Source organism: Cricetulus griseus, chromosome 4 (assembly GCF_003668045.3).
Source record: "Cricetulus griseus strain 17A/GY chromosome 4, alternate assembly CriGri-PICRH-1.0, whole genome shotgun sequence".
NCBI lineage: Eukaryota > Metazoa > Chordata > Mammalia > Rodentia > Cricetidae > Cricetulus > Cricetulus griseus.
Window position 1 is genome coordinate 83173984 of NC_048597.1, and position 19838 is coordinate 83193821.

General features: G+C 46.9%; 2 protein-coding genes across 2 annotated transcripts in view; both read right to left on the reverse strand.

The window, feature by feature from the left end:
* Positions 1 to 1026: 1026 nt before the first annotated feature.
* Positions 1027 to 9311, reverse strand: Urad (ureidoimidazoline (2-oxo-4-hydroxy-4-carboxy-5-) decarboxylase). The gene is made up of 2 exons (XM_027413690.2): positions 9137 to 9311; positions 1027 to 1406 (listed from the first exon to the last, which is right to left on the reverse strand). The coding sequence occupies exons 1-2, from the start codon at positions 9309 to 9311 to the stop codon at positions 1027 to 1029; spliced, it is 555 nt and encodes a 184-aa protein (XP_027269491.2).
* Positions 9312 to 18006: 8695 nt separating this feature from the next.
* The window catches only part of Flt3 (fms related receptor tyrosine kinase 3), an 85301-nt gene continuing 83469 nt past the window's right edge, over positions 18007 to 19838 (reverse strand). The window contains exon 24 of the mRNA XM_035444153.1: positions 18007 to 18310. Coding sequence (XP_035300044.1) covers positions 18173 to 18310 — 138 coding nt within the window. The 3' untranslated portion in view covers positions 18007 to 18172. The remainder of the gene's footprint in view (positions 18311 to 19838) is intronic.

Genomic DNA, 19838 nt, shown 5'->3' on the forward strand with positions numbered 1-19838 from the left:
TTCACTAATGGAAATCAACTCTGCTTCTACCTGTCCGTTTTGGGGGGAGTCAAGTATGACTTTGTTTTTTCTTTGCCAAAAGAAGTGTAAAGTAGTATTCACGGGACTCATTAACTCCGCCCCCTTCTCACTCTCGTGTGTGTGTGTGTGTGTGTGTGTGTGTGTGTGTGTGTGTGTGTGTGTGTGTGTGTGTGATGGTCCCTCCTGCTGGTGGTGTTGCTTCTCCTGAGTCCACCTCAGGCTGACTGACTGGATCTCCAGGTTCCCAAGTCTGGCTTGCTCTACCGGAAGATCTCTATCGGCACCATCCCTGTGCCCATATTACCAGCACTATGGGATGCCCTCTTCATCCTGGGCTCCACAACACCCAGGGCTTGGCTTGCAGGGCCATCACCAAAGGCTGATCTTCTGGAGGGACAAGGGTGACACTGGCTCCTGATTATCAAAACTTTCCAACTTGGACACACACACACACACACACACACACACACACACACACACACACTACACTGGCCTCCTCAGGGCATCTTCCCAGGCTGGAAGTTGAGTGGGAGGACTCAACTCCCACGGCTAGTTGGTCACCTGGGACCAAAACCAGTGTTTTAATTTTTCTTCCCAACTTCAATTCTCATGGGCATTTCAGAGTAGAAGAAAGATCACTATGGAATGCAGGACCCCTTTTCAGTGAGTGCCTTTTGCATTTCCAGCTCCTGCTTAGCAGGAGAGAATGGGGGAGCCGGATAGGAGCTTTCAATCCGCCAAGGCTGTAGTGTGGGCAGGCCGCAAGGCGAGTGGAGAATTGAAGCAGCGAGCTGGATAAATCGGGGGCAAAGCGCTAAACGCTCTAGAATCTGACATATTTTGGCGACGCGTGCTGTGTGGATGGGTGTACAAAGACTGCATTAGTCGTGTGATTGCTTCAATTCTCCACTTCCCTTTGTGTGGGTGAGTGGATTGTTCTTCCAGGCCCGAGCCAGCCTCCAGCGAAGGGTGTACAACAAACACCAAGTCCCTTCCGTGGCTATCTTACTGGCGTTCGGATCTCCAGCTCCGGGGCGGTTCCACCCTGGCAGGATCGGCGCCTAGCAAATCTGCCAGGCGCAGGTGGCCGATCTTCTTCACCTCGCCCAGAGCGGTACGCAGCTCGGACTCTGGCTGACAGTGCAGCCGGCGGGCTAGCTCCCGGGGCACCGCGTCGCGGTCACTCAGGCGCGCAGCCAGCACAAACGGGAAGCCGAAGCGCTCTCTGTACCGCGCGTTGAGCTGCTGCAGCCGCAGCCGGTCATCCGCGTCCAAGCTGGTGAGGCCCGCTTGGCTCTGCTCGCGCTGCGACTCGGCGGTGAGCGTGCCCTGCTGCAGATCACGGCCCGCTAGGTCCGGATGACAACGCAGGATGCCCTCCTGGCCTGCGGGGAAGCACAGACACGCACCGACAGAGAGTTACCTCCCCGCAGATCAGAAAGCCAAGCAGGGTCCCCCGGTAGTGGCCTCTCTCTCCAATGACGGGATGCGGGCCCCTCTTTCCCCCCTGCCAGGACCCGGGGGCGGGGAGCGAATGACAGGTTTGGCTTTCAGACTTAGGGGGATCCTGGAAAGGAGGAGAAAGAAGGCAGTCGAAGAGGCTGGGAATTTATGACCTGCTCTGCCGGCCCGAGAGCTGGGGAGCGATAAGAAGTCCCAGCTACTCCTATCTATTCAAAGTCCTTTGCTCTCAGGGGGGCTTTGATGTTGAAAGGGGGCCGGATGAGAGGGCTTGAAGACTTCCGCCAAAAGTCCTGGAATGGGCTTCGTTTTGCTCAGAGAAGAGGCAGGAGTGGGGTGGGCCCAGAGGATAATATCCACGGGGCTTGACAAATAAATGCCGAGATTTTGTGACTTTAAGTGTGAGTTCTGGGTTTCTGGGATGAAACGGTCCAAGAGCCTGGCGGATTAACCGAAACGGAAATCCATTTCACCGAAATTCTTCCGCTTTTGATGAAAGCGGTTTGCCTTTTTATTGTTGTTGTTGTTGTTGTTGGAGGGGGTTGTTTCTTTAATTAGGCCCACCCACTCTTTTGGGGTTGTGTTGTTATTCCTTCTCCGGGGACTAACTTCAGATTCCCTAAAGAGCCCGCGTGGACGAAAGTGCTTGTTCTTCTAGGCCTCACACCGTGGGAAAGTCTAGCTCTAATTCAAGGGAACTCCGGGCGTCCTGGCAGATTACATGGTTTAAACACTGTAAGGAACGAATTGGAATTCCTAGGCTAGGCAAGATCTCAAATGTGGCCAGGAGGGCGGCCCCGTGTAAAAGAAGAGCCGTGCTTTCTAATTTACTAATTTACCGACTATGGAGAACTAAAGATAATTCATTTAGGTGCCCCACACCCTGGCACCTAATGCACAAACAGTTCGTGTTAGTAGGAAGTTCAGGAAAACGGAACCATGAGATGCAACTGCCTTTTTAGTCCATCTCCACACAAAGCAGATGTCTGTCTCTCTTTGGCAGTGGGAATAGGTAGGCTTTGTTGGAAATGGAAATAATTAAAACATCCTTTAGTACGTTGTATCTCAGTACTCACAAAAAGGAAAAAAAACCTTTAAATATGGTGTGGTCTCATCTTCCTCAAACTCAGCCCCCCACCCAGCCCCTAACAGGATGGGAAGTAAGGCCTTCCACAAAGCAAACCATAGCCAGTGTCCTGAGAGCCTTGCATATGGAACTCCCGCTCCAGAACACCCGACAATTTCTTCGGTCTCCCTGGGCATTGTGGCGCACAAACAAATGGCATGCAATCACACTCACATAAATAAAAATAGACATTAAACTTATTTTAAAAAAAGAATATTCAGTGGAGGCTCAGAAAGCAAACTTTAGTCTATCTGCCCAAGGTCACTGAGCTGTGCACCTGTACCCTTCGCTCTAAGCCCACAGCCCCCTTCAGTGATGTGCCTATCCCTGCAAGGTTAAGGAGGTCGCCAATCCCACTCTTCCCATATCCTGGGTACCCTAATTCTAGGCCACCACAATCAGGAGTAGTTAGTTCGCTCTTCCTCTGCACTCTCGCTTTCCGGGTGGTGCGAACATGTGGGTGTTGAATTTTCCCCACCAGGGGCTGGCGGTTGCCATGCCACTCAGAGCAGATTCGTATCACAGCCACCCAATCCCGGGATGCGCAGGCAGCCTTGGCTACTGCAGGGGAGCCGGCACATGACACATTTGATACTAAAGGACCGTGCACCCCCAATTGATCCTCTCTTGTTCCGAATTGAAACAACTCCAGGAGGACCCAATTGCTTTACAGCATATGTTCCCGGGTCAGTCCAAGCTGCCATCAAAGTAGTTATGGGTGGGATTCTCGGGAATGGAAAGTCTTTTTTTTTTTTTTTTTTTTCCCTGTCCCTCGAGAACCTGACAGTACGCATGCGCATGCGTGGAGCGGGAGCGGGCTGCCTAGCAGCGCCACCCCCGCCCCAAACGTTCTTGCCCTTACACCTCACTTCTCACTCCTCCTAGGGTTTATCTTCCCTCTTGAAAGCATCGCCTGGGTTAATGTTTGCCTAGGAGTGAGATGTGTTTTCCACTCTTGCAGAGAGGACAAGAAGGGGGACTAGAAAAAAAGAGGCCCAGAATAGAGCAGAGCAAAGGGCAGAAGAAAATACGCTAAATTAGGGGAACCGAAATTTACACACACACACAGAACAAGAAAGAACTGAAGTCTGAAATGCTAGCTTACCCAGAAGAAATAAAGCTGCCTTGCCCAGACACAGACCCCACCTTCACTGCTCCAAATCACTGATCCCTTGGGTACTGCGGAGGCCAGTATTCAATCTGCCTACAGTCCCACAGCAAGGACCTTCCCTAGTTCCCATCAACACTGGGTCTCCTTCAAGGTACCCCCAGCCGTGTCCAATAATTCCAGTAGGTGGCTGGAGACTGTGGAAGTCAGCCTGCAATCCTGAGTCTTCCCTACGTGGGTGGCCCAATGCTGGGCAGTCTCCTGGTCCCTCCTTTTTTTCTTGTTCGTTTCTTTTTGTTTTTGTTTTTCGAGACAGGGTTTCTCTGTGTAACAGATTTGGTTGTCTTGGAACTGGCTCAGAAGACTAGGCTGGCCTGTTTCTTAACATCTCATAGAAACTCTGATTCTCCCAGCTATGTCTCTGAGTGTCAGGACTTGACACTAGGTGTAGGTAGGTATTATTTACTGGGAACCCAGGACACAGATGTCTTCATGAAGACTTTCTGAGTCCGTAGGTGAAGAGTAGGCTGACAACAACAGTACCTTTGGAGCAAGAGGCACCTGCCCAGAACCCCATCATGACCCTGTGTCTTCACCAGTCATATGTACCCACTCTTGGAACAATGGTTGGAACAACGGATGGTCTTGTGTTGCCTAGTAAAGGCCAACTCCTTTACCAGTGTTCTTTAAAAAAAAAAAAAGCTGAGTTACTTTAAAAGATCTTTTTTAAATATTTATTTAAAATATTTGTGTGTTGGCACGCAAGTGTGTACACATGCCTGGATGTGTCCGTGGATGAGGCACCTGACCCCCTGGAGCTGGAGTCCCAGGTGATTGTGAGCCCTGGTGTGGGTGCTAGGAACAGACAGAACTCAGGTCCTCAACAAGAGCAGTATTCACTCTTAACCTCTCAGTCACTTCTCTAGACAAAGAGAAGTGACAGGGTCTCCTCTAGACAAGGCTGGACTTGAACTGCTGTCTTCCTCCCTAGTGCTGGAATTACATGCATATATCACTCACGCTGAGTTTCCACTTGTGGTTTCTTTGTTTTGAAGTGTGTGTGTGTGTGTGTGTGTGTGTGTGTGTGTGTGTGTGTGTGTACGAGGGATAAATGTGGGTGCCCGGCACACCCCAATCACTCCTCTCTTGTTCATAGTTTCAAGGCAGCTTCTGGGTCCCCTTTCCCTGGGGGCTCCTATAGCTTTACTGGCCATGTTTTCAGGACAATCCACTGAGTTTTCACTTGTGGCTTCTTCGTTTTTAATTGCATATGCATGTGTGTGTCACATACTTGTGGCTGCCCTTGCAGGCAACAGACATGTGATCCCATGGAACTGGATTTACAGGTGGTTTGGGGCCACCCAGTGGGTGTTGACAACTGAGCTGGGGGCCCTTGCAGGAGCAATAAGTGCCCTTAACCACTGAGCCATCCCTCCAGCTCCTGGTTTGGGTGTTTTGAGTTCACTTGTGGTTTTCCTTCTCAGACCTCACTTGTACACCTCATGTATGCATTTCTCCATCCTCCTCCATCTCATCTCCTAGCCAGTGGGGGAAGCACTGAGAATCATCCCAAAGGCAGAATCAGCCTCCATTAAACTCAATTTCCTTCCACTTTGTCCTTATTTCTCTGGCTTTCTCCCATCCTTGTTGTTTAATTCCTCATTTCTCTATCCAGTTCACTCTATTGAGTCTCCAATCTGCCCTCAATGGAGTCAATTAATGATAGCAGTCTAGCCTGAGCCCAATGGCCACGCCCTGTCACCATCCTGCCACCTGGCTCTCCTCACTTGCTTGTCCTTGTCTGGCTCAGCCCAGTTGTCAGAAGTGAAAGGAATGGGGTTCACATCACATAGTAAGTGTTCTCGTCCAGGGGCTTACTTTTGTTTTGTTAAATTTTTCTTCAGAGAGAGGGTTTCTTGTAGCCCAGGCTGGCTTTGAACCCCATACATGGCTGAGGATAAACTTCTTGCCCCGTCTTAGTACTGGGAGTACAGACATTGTGCCTGGATTATGCCATGTGTTGGGAATCAAACCCAGGGCTCCCCACATCCTAAACAAGCACTCTACCATCCAACCAAACTCCATCTCTTGCTCTATCATCCAGTTTATTTTTAAATATTTATATTTTGGCACCAGGGATTGTACTCAGGGTCTCCTGCATGTGAAACACACACTCTGCCCCTGAGCCACACCCCAAGCAGTCATGCAGTTTTAAGTGCACACAATTCTTTCATGATGCCAGGATCTAGTTTGTCCTTAGCTCCCAGTATGCTCCTTTTCTATGAGCCGGTGGTACAACCAGCATCTTCATTTTGGTGCTTGTTAGGACCAGGACTAACAAGCTCCCATTTTCCACTTTATGTCTTCGGTACCCCGGAAAATTACAGCACACCCACCCAGCCACTCAGACAAAGTACTGAGGAGTTATCGTTAGCATTTCTTGATATTGGTCTCCCTCCAGCAAAGCCACCCACCTAAATCTTGTTGACCTTAGCTCTCACCTCTTCACCAGCAGCTTCTAGCCATCCTGCTACCCTAACCACTGTGCAAACCACCTGTTCTCTCACTTTTAACCATAGCAGTAGCATCTTGACCCATCTCCCTGTGCCCGGTGTAGCCTGTACACAGCTTTTCTAAAAAGTCCACACAATTGGTATGGTAGAGACAGGAGCAAACACACACACACACACACACACACACACACACACACACACACACACACTGGGGGGGTCTAGTGAAAGAGCGAGAAGAGAGATACAGAGACAGAGAGACAAAATGGAGAGAAACTGGCAGAGACAGGGAGCAAAAAAAAAAAGAGGAATGAGAGAGAGAGAGAGAGAGAGAGAGAGAGAGAGAGAGAGAGAGAGAGAGAGAGAATTTATTGCTGGAGATGGAACCCACAGCCTTAGGTGTGGTTCATTTCCCTGGCTCACTCTGACTTGGGACAGAACTGAGTCGGTCCAAGGGTTTTTGTCCGTATGTTTCATCCTTGCTTTCTTTTCTTACCATAGCTGTCACCTTGCCTCTGCTTAGGTCAGTGAGAGTTGATTGGCTAGACATAATGGTATCAGGTAAGGCTTAGGCTCAATATTAATCCTGTACTGCCATCTAGTGGTCACTATACATCATAGCTTCACCTAAAGGAGAGATCAACCTCTCTTTTGCTCCAAAACAACGATTTTCAGTTTTCTGTGAAAGGTAGAAAGTTTTTTTTTTTCTTTCTCTTTCATTTTTTAGAAAAGATAATCCATGGGTATAGAGAAATGGCTCAGCAGTTAAGAGGGTTGGTTGCTCTTCTAGAGGACCCGGGTTCAATTCCCAGCCCCCACATGGCAGCTCACAACTCCAAGATCTGACACCCTCACAGACATACATGGAGGCAAAACACCAGTGCACATTAAAAAAAAAAAACTTTTAAAAGAGCCAACAAATCCTTCTCCAGGAAGAACACTGAGTCTCTCTCTCTCTCTCTCTCTCTCTCTCTCTCTCTCTCTCTCTCCCTCTCTCTCTCTCACACACACACACACACACACACACACACACACACACACACACACACGTGCATGCATGTGTGAGTGCTTGAACACACCTTTCTAATTTTGTTTTAGATTATGTAGAAAATCCCCAGAAGCTGTGAGATTGACATCTAGTTTGGCTATTTTCTTTAAAAACCTTTAGATTGGGGGTGGAGAGATGGCTCAGTGGTTAAGAGCACTCTCTTGCAGAGGACCTGGGTTCAGTTCCCAGCACCCACATCAGGTAGCTCACAACTGCCCATAACTCCAGTTCCAGGGCATCTGATCCCACTTCTGGCTCCACAGACACCTGCATTCATGAAGTTCACAAACGTACACTGTCACACACATAGTCATAAATAAATTCATTTAAATATCATGTTGGATTCATTATTTTAAGAACGGGGGCATTAAAAACATTGAGTTTCCAGTTGTTCCCCCCACCCCCTAAAAACAATGTGCAAGGGATTGGCTGCAGCCCAGTGAGTCCTGGGTTACTATGCTGGGCTTCAGTTTGAGATACACACATTTACATTTTAAATCTGATGTGTGTGAGTGTCTTGCCTGCATTGTGTCTGTGCACCACATGTATTCTTGGTATTCACGGAGGCCAGAAGAGGACATCAGATTTTTGGAGTTAGAGGCAGTTGTGAGCAGCTATGTGAGTCCTAAGAATTGAGCCCAGGTCCTCTGGAAGAGCAGCCAGTGCTCTGGCCTGCGGAGGATCTCTCTGGGCCCCCAGTTTGCTTTTGTGGCATTAATCCCATTCTTCCTTGGTAAGTTCTCCTATGAGGACATCAGGTGAGGATGGGAAGCCACTGAATGTCACAGCTGTCCTGAAGGTAGCAGTGTGTGCCTGCCCCTTTGTGAAACCAGAGGGTCACCCTCCTGCCTGAAGTCCCCAAGGGTATGTCAGGCTTGTCATGGAATCAGGGCAGCCTGTGAGCGGGGACTGGATGTCTTTGGCCTCTATGCCATTCAGTCTGAACTTCTACACCCTCATGTTCCCCCCCCATGGCCCAAAATGTTTCAGGGGATCTCTCTCTCTCTCTCTCTCTCTCTCTCTCTCTCTCTCTCTCTCTCTCTCTCTTTCCCTAGAGCACACCAACTCACCTCAACTTCTTTCTTTTTTAAGATTTATTTATTTATTATGTATACAGTGTTCTGCCCACATGTATACCTGCAGGTCAGAGAGGGTGCCAGATCTCATTACAGATGGTTGTGAGCCACCATGTGGTTGCTGGGAATTGAACTCAGTACCTCTGGAAGAGCAGCCAGTGCTCTTATCCTCTGAGCCATCTCTCCAGCCCCCACCTCAACTTCTTCTTTTCCCCAAAAGGGGTCTGAGTGAATGCACTTCCCTTATAAACATGCCAGTGATTTGTATTTGTCCCTGAAATGTACTCATGGCCTTCTCTCTTGCATCCAGAGCATGGCCAAAGCAGACACTGGGTGGCTGAACAGGGCCAGCCTCAGTCTGCCCTTTGGCCTGTAACTCACAGAGGTCTTTGCCCCATTCCCGTTGGTGGCCTCCAGGCTCCAATGTTTATTTGCCATGCTGTCTTACCAGACACACTCTGAGGTCTACTTAGCACCTAGCACCTTCAAAGGGTGCTTACTGACCCTTCTGGTAAACCCCAATAAATAACTTTAAGTATAAGTAACAGGGCTAAAATAACCTAAACTATTTCTTTTTTTAGATTTTATTTATTTATTATGTATACAGTCTTCTGCCTGCATGCAGATCTCATTCAAGGTGGTTGTGAGCCACCATGTGGTTGCTGGGTATTGAACTCAGGACCTCTGGAAGAACAGTCAATGCTCTTAACCACTGAGCCATGTCTCCAGCCCCCTAAACTATTTTTATAGCTGAGATTGGAAATCGTTTTGTGCTCATAGTCTTACCTGATCTTGGAAGAGCATCGATAAAAGCAAAAAAGTGATTTTCTAAGTCTTGCAAGTCAGAGAATGGACGCTGGGACCACACAGCAGCTGCGACCAGAGGGCATTTTTCAATGATGTTCCCAAACACATCCACAAATTCCCTGAAGCCCATGGAGTTGACTTTCTCCATATCCATGGCTGTTCTCATCGACCCAGTGGCACCGACTTTTCCCCTCAGGGTTGGATTTGCTGAACACACAAGCTGGCCTTGTGCAACACCAGCTGAGCCTCTGGGAGGAGCCTGCACAATGTTCCTGCAATGTGTAAACACAGGTTTCAGGGTTTTGCTGGTGTCAGGGGGTGACATGTGTGCTGGGGACAGAACCCGCACATGCTAGACAAGCACTCTACCACTGAGTTTTGTCATACCCAGGCTTAAGGTCATAACCAAGAGAGCAGAGGCTTCTGTATAATGAATGTTTCCAACCAAAGCATTGCCACAGAGCCAGCAGTGGCCGTAACTAGACAGAAGCGTGGCATCCTTAACATATTTTATGTGCAATAATGTTTTCCCTGCATGCATATCTGTGTACCATGTGCATTTCTGGGGCCCACAGAGGCTAGAAGGGGGTATGGGATCCCCTGAAATTGGAGTTACAGGTGATTATGAATCACTATATGGATGGTGGGGATAGAACCAGGGTTGTTCCTGGGGAAATTTTTCCTGGTAATTTAGGCAGGTCACAGTTCTGCCTACTTGATTTTTCATCGTTCATTGCGGTTGTTCTAGAGTGGGGTTCTCAACCTTCCTAATGCTGCCACCTTTTAATAGGGTTCCTTGTGCTGCAGTGACCTCCCAACCATAGAATTATTTTCATTGCTACTTCATAACTGTAATTTTGCTACTGTTACGAATCGCAATGTAAATATCTGATACGCAGGGTATCTGATATTCGACCTCTGTGAAAGAGTCATTTAACTCCAAAGGGGGTCACAGCCCACATGTTGAGAAACACTGCTCTAGAGGCTAGGAACCATGTTTTAATCTTTCTTTGTACCCCAAACACTTAAAGCAACAGATAATTAATGCGAATGAAACAGGGTAGGTGAGGTGTCTCAGAAGGAGTTCTGCCTCCTTCCATGTGTGCTATTTTTTTTCCTTTTTTTTTTAAAAAAGATTTAATTAATTAATTAATTTACTTACTTATTTTTGGTTTCTCAACACAGGGTTTCTCTGTGTAGCTCTGGTTGTTCTGGATTCAATTCTGTAGATAAGGTTGGCCTTGAATTCGCAGAGATGTGCCTGCCTCTGCCTCCCGAGTGCTGGGATTAAAGCCTTGTTTTTGTTTTTTAAATTGGGTGTATTATATGTGTGTGCACACAATAGTGTAGGTGCCCAAGGAAGAGGGTGTCAAATCAGCCTGCAGGTTCCCGTCTTGAGTTCCTGTCTTGTGTTCTTTCAATAGCAGCCCCCCCCCCCAGCCCCCCAGGTTGTTTTGGTGTTTTAGCACAGAAGGCAGTGTGGCAGGAGAGTTCAACTAAGCCTATTACCAGGAGTACTTCTCGGAAAAAGAGCACAAAAAACGATTAGGAAACAATGCAAAACACCACGGGGGCGGAGTCCCAGACAAGAGGGGGTGGGGTTAAGAAGAGGGGGTACAGGAGGCTCTGATACCAGGGGGACTCAGTTAGTGTCGCGCTAGGGGCCAGCACGAAAAGTGCTCGTTACCGTGAGTCCAGAAAAGATCGCACCCTGGGTAAAGTATCTCCAAAGACTTTCCTTTCACTCAATATTTGTCTTTCCAGATATCAAGGACCAGTAGTAACAAGTTGGGCCTGATGGTTGGGACTCCATTTAGAAACGGTGGTGCTCGGGCGCCACCTGCTGGCACAATCACGTAAAGCACTGCTCACTGCTGGAAGGGGTTGCCTTAGCCTACAGACTCCTCTTAAAGCACGTTAAGGAGTATGAGACCTTCTCAGCCGCTGGTGTCACCATGCAAGTCTAGGCAACCATATCGTTGAGATTAAGTGAGTGAGGTTTTGCTGTCCTGTCTAGAAGCAGAAGTCCTGATCCTCTCTGGCTCTTAAAGTCTTTCTACAAGCACATTCCTGGTGTCCTCTGGGCCTTGGGATTGCATTGTGAATGTGTCAGTTGGGGCTGGGCACACTACGGTCACTTAATCTCTGCTTTTTGACCAGTTGCAAAGGCAACCAAGAGCTAAATACACGTACATATGAGCAAAGCTAAATGGATTCAGTAGGGTGTGTGTGTGTGTGTGTGTGTGTAACAATACTTATAGAAGAAGATGCCAGTCATGAACTTGATAGGCAGTGGGAGGGGGTGGGACACAGGAGGAATTAGAGGGGGGTGGGAGGAGTTAGAGGGGAAAGAGAAAGGAGTAGATATGAAATTCTAAAAACAATTTAAAGAGGGAAGTTGTGGCAAGCAGTTCTCTAGTTACTGCCCAGCTGGGTGCCTCTTGTAGTGTATTCAATAAACCTTTCTTTTAAAAAAAAGAAACAAAGAAAGGAAGAAAGAAAGAAAGAAAGAAAGAAGGAAAGAAAGAAAAAAGAAATAAAAAAGGGGTCACATCAGGGACATAGCTTGACCCAAACTAAAGTGACCAGGAACATGTTTATTGATCCCAATTTCCCATTCTGTGAAGACACCTCGAACCTCTCCTCCACATGGCCCAGAAGCATGTTTAAATGTCATTAGTTTGAGAATGAGTGGTCATGGTGAACAAGAACTGTGTTTACACAGGACATCAGCAAGTGAGGAACCTCACTTAATATAAGACAGGTGGGCAGCCTTACCTAAAATGGTGGAACCAGACTGAATTCTAAGTTTGTCATGATTGGAGTATTTTCATGCATATGATTTATGAATCCATTTATGTTTCATGTGTGTCTTATGCACACAGCCTGGTGGTAGCTTGATGCAATAATTTTAACTCTCCTTTGTCTAACCTCTGTTCACCGGAGGCTAGGCACAGGGTTTTCCGTGGGTGATGTATTTATTGTGCATGGTGTTCAGTGAGTTCAGATTCTGGGTTTTGTGTTTTGGACCAGAGATGCTCACTGCATGATATGAACATGTCTTTAAAGAACAAGCCTATATTATGCTTTTAAAATGGATTTATGTGTTTATTTTATGTGTATGTGTATGTGCCCGAGTGTGGCTACACCATGTGCATGCAGGGCCTACGGAGGCCAGTAGAGGGTGTTGGATTCCTTAGAACTGGGCTTACAGGTGGTTGTGAGTTCCCAATCATGGGCGCTAGCAACCAAACTCCGGTCCTCTGCAGGAGCTATTGGACGGTTAACTATCTCTCCAGCCCCAACATTGTGCTTTTTAAAAGAAAGGAGCATCTGGTAGTGTACATACACTATAAAACCATTTTTATACCACTCATAGACTGTTCATTTTCCTGGAAATGAAGTCCTTTGTCAATTCAACATTGTACACCAGGAAACAACTTCAGGTGTAAACAGTGTGCTTCACTCCATCCACAGAGATGCCACCGACAGAGTGTGCATAAATCCCAGGCAGAATCACTTTGAGAGAAAAGACGACTGCTAGAGAATTACCGCATCAGCAATCTGCCCCTTTATCAGCACACATGACAAGCAGTCCAAGAGGTTTTACCAAATGACCATAGCTCTGCTCTCTCCTCCAGTTCCATCAAGACAATGGGGAAATGTAAACTGAGAAAGAGCACTGGTAGACTAAGAGAGAGAGAAGGCAAAGCCAGCAAAACCCTCAGCTGTGCCTGAAGGCTAAGAGCCAGTCTCAGGTCCCACACTTGGGTTTTCAGGTCTGAGCACCAGAAGCAGGTGTGAAGACCTGTGTGCAAGAGCAGTACAGGCACTCAGGAGGCTGAGGCAGGGGGATCCTCAATTCAAGGCCAGTTTGGGGTACATAACAAAACCTTATCTAACTCAGGAGGTGGTGGCGCACACCTTTAATCCCAGCACTCAGGAGGCAGAGGCTGGTGGATCTCTGTGAGTTTGAGGCCAGCCAGGGCAAGTTCCAGGACAGCTAGATCTGTTACACAGGGAAACCCTGTCTCAAGCCAGGCAGTGGTGATGTATGCCTTTAATCCTAACACTCGGGAGGCAGAGGCAGGCAGATCTCTATGAGTTCTAGGCCAACCTGGTCTACCGAGTGAGTGCCAGGACAGCTAGATCTGTTAGACAGAAAAACCCTATCTCGAAAAACAAAACAAAACAGAACAAAACAACAAAAAAAAGGAAAAAAAAAGAAAGAAACCCTCTCTCAAAAACTAATAATAATAACAATAATAACAACAATAATAATAATATAATGAATGAATAAATAAAGCCTTGTCTCAAAATAATTTGTAATTGAGAGAGGGAGGGAGAGATATTTCCACACTCTTGTTCTCTGCAGCAATATTAACAGTAAACAAGAGGCTGAAGCAATCCAGGGACTGTTGATAATCAATGGCCAAATAAAACTTGCTGCGTGCACGTAGCAGGTTATGTAGCCCTAAAAGAGAAGTGAATTCTGACACATACTGTGATACAGGTGGGTCTTGAGGGCACTGCGCTGAGTGAAATAAGCCAGATACACAATGTCAGACTCTGAGGGAGTCAGTCTCAGGTTCCAGGAGGGATCAGATGTCCCGAATCTAAAAACAGATTGGTGGCTTCGGGAGCTTGTGGATTTGAGGAACCCAAGGTGTTTACTAAAACAGAGCTTCAGAAGCACTGAAAAGCATTCTGGAGACCTTGGATTTGTACTCAACAATGCAGACAATCTTACTGTTAATGAGCTCAGGTGTTTTTGTTTGTTTGTTTGGTTGATTGGTTGGTTGGTTGTTTTTTTTTGAGAGAGGGCCTTTCTACATAGTCCTGGCTGTCCTGGACTGTCTCCTCTGTAGACCAGGCTGGCCTCAGAGATCCTCAAACTCAGAGATCCTCCTACCTCTGCCTCCCGAATGCTGGGATTAAAGGCGTGTGCCACCACTGCCTGGCTGAGCTCAGGTTTTTAATTTTAATTTTTTAAATGAAGAATCTTTTTTAGGTTTATTTATTTGTATCATTTTGTTTTACTTACATTATTTTATGTCTTAGTATTTCTCTTGTGTGTATGCCTCTGCACCATGGGTATGCTTGGTGTCTGCAGAGTCATACACCAAGAGGTCAGAAGAGTCAGAAGAGTGTTGTAGAATAATCTTTTTGCACACTGTGAAGATGTGTCTTTGCCAAGGCGCCTTCTGGTTGGTTTAATAAAGAATTGAATGGCCAATAGCTAGGCAGGAGAGGATAGGCAGGATTACCAGGGAGAGAGAGGAAAAAGAGGAGGAATCTAGGAGCTCAGACTACACCAGTGAGATGCCAGGAAGACACTGAAGAGGTCGGACATATGGTAGAGTAAAGGTAACCGAGCCACTTGGCAGAATGTAGATTAATAAAAGCAGGTTATAAGAGCTAGTGGGGGGCTGGAGAGATGGCTCAGAGGTTAAGAGCACAGGCTGCTCTTCTAGAGGTCCTGACCTCAATTCCCAGCAACAGCATGGTAGCTCACAGCCATCCATAATGAGATATGGTGCCCTCTTCTGGCCTGCACATATACATGGAGGCAGAATGTTGTATACCGAATAAATAAATAAAATCTTTAAAAAAAAGTCCTCATGATAAAAAAAAAAGAGCTAGTGGGACAAGCCTAAGCTAATGGCCAAGTTTTCATAGTTAATAAGTCTCTATGCTGTTATTTGTGTGCTGACAGTCCCAAAGGAAAGATAAAGAGAGTGTTGGATCCCCTGGAACTAGAGTTATGGATGGTTCTGAGCTACCATATGGGTGTGGCAACTGTACACAGGCCTTCTGCTAGAACAACAAGTGCTCATAACCACTGAGTCAACTTGCCAGCCTGAGTTCTGTTTTTAAAAAGGGTTAAGATGGTAGACATTATGTTCTGTGCTTTTCCCCCTGCACCAAGACAGATAAGTAAGTATAATCACTGAATAATGCTAGAATTTACATGCAATCTCTGGAGATAACGGGGCTTGGAGACTGAAAATCCTACTGTTTCAGTTTCCTCAGAGGAAAACTAAGCAATCAGAGCATTCAACTGTGAAAGTTGAATGCAAGCAATTACAGACTCCTGGATCACAACAAGGGTCTCACCAATATGCAGATTTGAGGAGTTTTCCACATATTATCAAGAACAAAAAGCACATTTGTTAACACGGCCAGTGTGTCTGATTCCATTTATACAAAAGCAGAAAAGTGTGTGTCGGTTTGGCTGAGAATGTCCCCCTTAGGCTTGTGTGTTTGAACGCTTGGTCCCCAGTTGACGGTGCTGTTTGGGGTGGATGTTTTGGAACCTTTATGAGACATGGCCTTGCTGGAGGAAGCATGTCTCTGGGGTGGACTTTTGTTTTTTGGGGGTTTCTTGTTCCTTTGAGACAGGATCTCAATACATATCCTGGGCTGGCCTGGAACTCACGATGTAGATCAGGCTAGTCTGGAATTCATAGGGATCTGCCTACCTCTGCCTCCCAAGCGCTGGGATTAAAGGCGTGAGCCACCATACCTGGCTGGGGGTGGGGTTTTGAGAGTTCCTGGCCTCAGCCCACTTCCAGTTTACTGTCTTCTTTGTGCTTTGTGGTTGAGGATGTGCACTCTCAGCTTCCTGCTTCAGCTGCCATGCCCACTGCCTGCCATGCCTGCTGCTTACTGTGCCTCTCTCCTGCGATGGACTCTTATCCCAAACAAATTCTTTCTTCTTCTTCTTCTTCTTCTTCTTCTTCTTCTTCTTCTTCTTCTTCTTCTTCTTCTTCTTCGTTTTGTTTTTTCGAGACAGGGTTTCTCTGTGGCTTTGGAGACTGTCCTGGAACTAGCTCTTGTAGACCAGGCTGGTCTCGAACTCACAGAGATCCGCCTGCCTCTGCCTCCGGAGTGCTGGGATTAAAGGCATGCACCACCAACGCCTGGCTCAAATTCTTTCTTCTATCAGTTGCTTTTGGTGATGTTTTATCACAGGCACAGAAAGGTAATTAGTACCAAGTCTCCCACCCCACCCTACCCCACCCCCGTGGTGTGCGTGTGCGCGTGCGCGTGCGCGTGCGCGTGCGCGTGCGCGTGCGTGTGTGTGTGTGTGTTAGGAATACATTTAGAAGGTAGGAGAAATACAATTGACACCTGAACAGGACTTCAGCTAGAGAGATGTTCCAGCATTTGTTACATGGCTAAAGAAGTGTGGCACTTATAAGTCTAAGTAAAATCAGCACTAGTTGAGTGTTTATCATCAAGCATATCTTATGTTTTTACATCAGTGGGCTAAAAAGTAACGCCCATCAAAGTCTATACCTATTACTTCCTGACTGCACAAATTGGAACTGAGTGTATGAATTTGCTTAAATCTTCAAACTGCTTAAATTCCAACTTAAAAGAGAGGACGTTGATTGCAGAAATTAATTACAGCACCAGATAAAGAAGCTGAATGTGCAGAGACAACCCCACGATACAGATAGGAAGCCCACACAGGGTGCCATGGAGGCGCTATCCCCAGTGGGGATGGAGACAGAGGCTGGGGCAGAAGAGGGGGCCAGAAAACCCCAGACACATCCCAGGCCACAGACATGGTTTTGGCTGGAGAGAAAACATTATGCAGCTAGTGTTGAGACGTGAAGCAGAGGCAGAGGGGTCAAAGCTGGACCAGCGGGGGTGGGGTTGGTGGGGCGGTGGTCGGATGCATTGGTAACGGGCCACACTCAAGTATGTAAGTAAGTACTTAGGGAGATGGATGTTGCAGCAGCTGAGAGACACATTAGATCAGTGGTTCTCAACCTGTGTGTCACCACTTCCACTGGAGTCACATATCAGATATTCTACATATCAGATATTTCCATAATGATTTATAACAATAGCAAAATTACAGATACGAAGTAGCAACAAAAACAATTTTATGGTTGGGGCATCACCGTGACATGAGGAAAACTGTATTACAGGGTCTCAGCATTAGGAAGGTTAAGAACTAACTGCATTAGACTTAGGTTTAGAAAAGAATCAGGTAAAGCCAGGCATGGTGGCACAGCCTGGAATCCCAGCACTCGGGAGGTAGAGACGGGTCATCCTTGGCTATATAGTAAATCTGAGGCCAGCTTGGGACATACGAGATTCTGTCTTAGGACAAAACAAAGGTCTAAAAGACAGAACCTAGTAGCATCCAGCAATGCAAGGGACAAAGCAAGCCAAGTTTATGGGTTGAGGGTTGCTCAGTTTCAAAAGAGATCAATAGCAAATGGGTAGGAAAGGGAGTTACAAAGGACAGAATAGATATGGCATCAGTTGTCCTCAATGCGGTGGACTCTGAAACTTTTAATATTCTAATGAAAGGGTCGACCTTCTGCCAAACGAGAGGATGCATGCTGTTAACCCCAGGACTCGAGGCAGAGGAAGAGGGATCTCAAGTTTGAGGCCAGCCTGAGCTATATAACTAGGTCCCGTCTCAAAGACGGACAACAACAAGGAAACTGCTCCCAGAATGCACCTGCTTAAGAGGAAGACATGAAAAACGCATACACGAGGCCATAAGCTCCAGTTTGGGCCTCCCCTAAATAGTTTGAGGAAAGTATCGAAAAACCAACATTTCTATAGTAGAAAGTTTATTTCCATCCATAAAATATATCACTAAACAGGTGAAAAAGGTACATATTATTTTAAAACATAGATTTTAAAAAATCATATTTAGCTTCTCCTTAGCAAAAATGGGTTTTATTTTGTTTTGTCTCATGTATTTACAAGAATATACTATATTTCAGGTACACGGTTTCCTCCTCAAGCCAGCCTGGGAAGGCCTCCTGATGTAGGCAGGCTCAAAAATAAATCTCATTATTGGCTCTTCCTGCCTGTGCGAGGGTTTGATTTTAGAGAAGTCACTTTGGAAACGAGAGTAATGGCAGACAGCATCTAGAGACAAGTCCAGCGAAGCAGCAACTGGTAGGCCGCTTCCTCTGAGGCAAGGCTAATCTTGGCTCTGCGACCTACAGCCTGTCTAGGGTGGCAGGGACGAAGGCCTCCTCACTGACTTCTTTCTCTATGAATCTTCACCTGGGCCTGTGGCGATGGCGGCTCTGAGCCTATCTCTCTGCTGACAGGCCGCCTGTTTTGGTAGACAGAAGGATGTTCTGAAGCGTTGTTCCCCGTGTTCTGATACGTCTGGAAAAGGGGAGGGCAGCAAGGGTGACATTCTGAGCAAGACTCATCTGTGTGTGCCTAACAGGCAAAGTATTCAAATAAGCCACTTTCATACAGACCATTTAAAACTGTGGATTTAGGGGCTGGAGAGATGGCTCAGTGGTTAAGAGCTTTGGCTGTTCTTGCAGAGGACCTGCGTTTGGTCCCCTGCACCCACACAGTAGCTCATAACTGCCTATAACTCCAGGTCCAGAGGGTTTAACATGACCTTCTGTTTTCTGAGGGTCTTCATAACACTCTAATACATATAAATAAAAAATAAATCTTAAAAAATGAAGTTGTGAATTTGGGTAGTTTCCTCAGCTTTTTAAAATGCTTTATTTACTTTTATTTATGCCAGCTTGTTGGTATATGCACCACATGAATACAGTGCCTGCAGAGGCCAGGAGAGGGTGCTGGGTCCCCTGGAACTGGAGTTACAGGTGACTGTGAGTCACCATGAAGGTACTGGGAAGTGAACCCTGTTGCAAGAACAACAAGTGTTCTTAACCATTGAACCATCTCTCCAGCACCTCCCATGGGTTTTGTTTTTTCTTAAATAACAGCCACTCATTTTAATGAAAAGTAGGAAAAGGGCAGATGAATTGTCCTTTATAGAACTATAATCCTGACCCCACAACATATCTGCATTGAAGGGTAAAGCAGCAATCACCACATGAGATGTAAGTGGTGGAGGCAGGATCTGAACCTGGGCTTTGAGAGCTCAAGGCTCCATCCTTGTCTCACAGCTGGACCAGCTCCCTCTCCAGTGCTGCTAGGAGGAGGAGTAAGTGAGTGAGGTAACCCCAAGATCCTGTTGCTGGAGGATCAGCTAGCTTTGTAACCCATTTCACAGATGGGAACACTGAGGCCGAAGAAGAGATTCTCTCCATCATCAATGAGGAATAGGCAGTAGAGCTGGAATGGGTCCTCACAGCATCAGACCAGAGCCCTTCCCAGCTCCCACACCCACCTATCCAGGTGGGAACAGCCCATGCTCTAGCTTCATGTTGAATTAGAAAAGGCCAGTGGCTTCTGGAGGAGTTAAGTTTCATTTACTTGTCTAGTCCTTTGTACTGGACCCTTAAGAGCCCCCACACCCCCAAGACAGGGTTTCTTTGTGTAGCCTCAGCTGGCCTCGAACTCACAGAGATCCACCTGCCTCTGCCTCCCGAGTGCTGGGATTAAAGGTGTGCGCCACCACCGCCCAGCACCTTAAGAGCTATTAATTTATTAATCAATTGGATGAAATCACAGTGATCCCCCAAAACCACGTTACAAAGTAGGCAGTGAATTCGAGGCCAGCCTCGTCCACAGAGTGAGTTCTAGGACAGCCAGGGCTGCATAGAGAAACCCTGTCTTGAAAAACCAAAACAGTAGGTCTTGGTGCACACAACTGTGGATGGGTAATCTAGAGAGACTGAAAACTGAGGTGAGAAAGAATATCTGCCACAACTGGATTTGAGGACACGGTGCCCACGCTGTCACTCACACATCTCCCTGGGGATCG

Excerpts from the sequence above, each read along its gene's own strand:
- Urad (XM_027413690.2), bottom strand. The coding sequence starts at position 9,311 with ATGGATATGGAGAAAGTCAACTCCATGGGCTTCAGGGAATTTGTGGAT. Across the intron at positions 1,407-9,136 it reads CGATGCTCTTCCAAGATCAG|GCCAGGAGGGCATCCTGCGT; the intron begins GTAAGACTATGA and ends GCTTCCCCGCAG.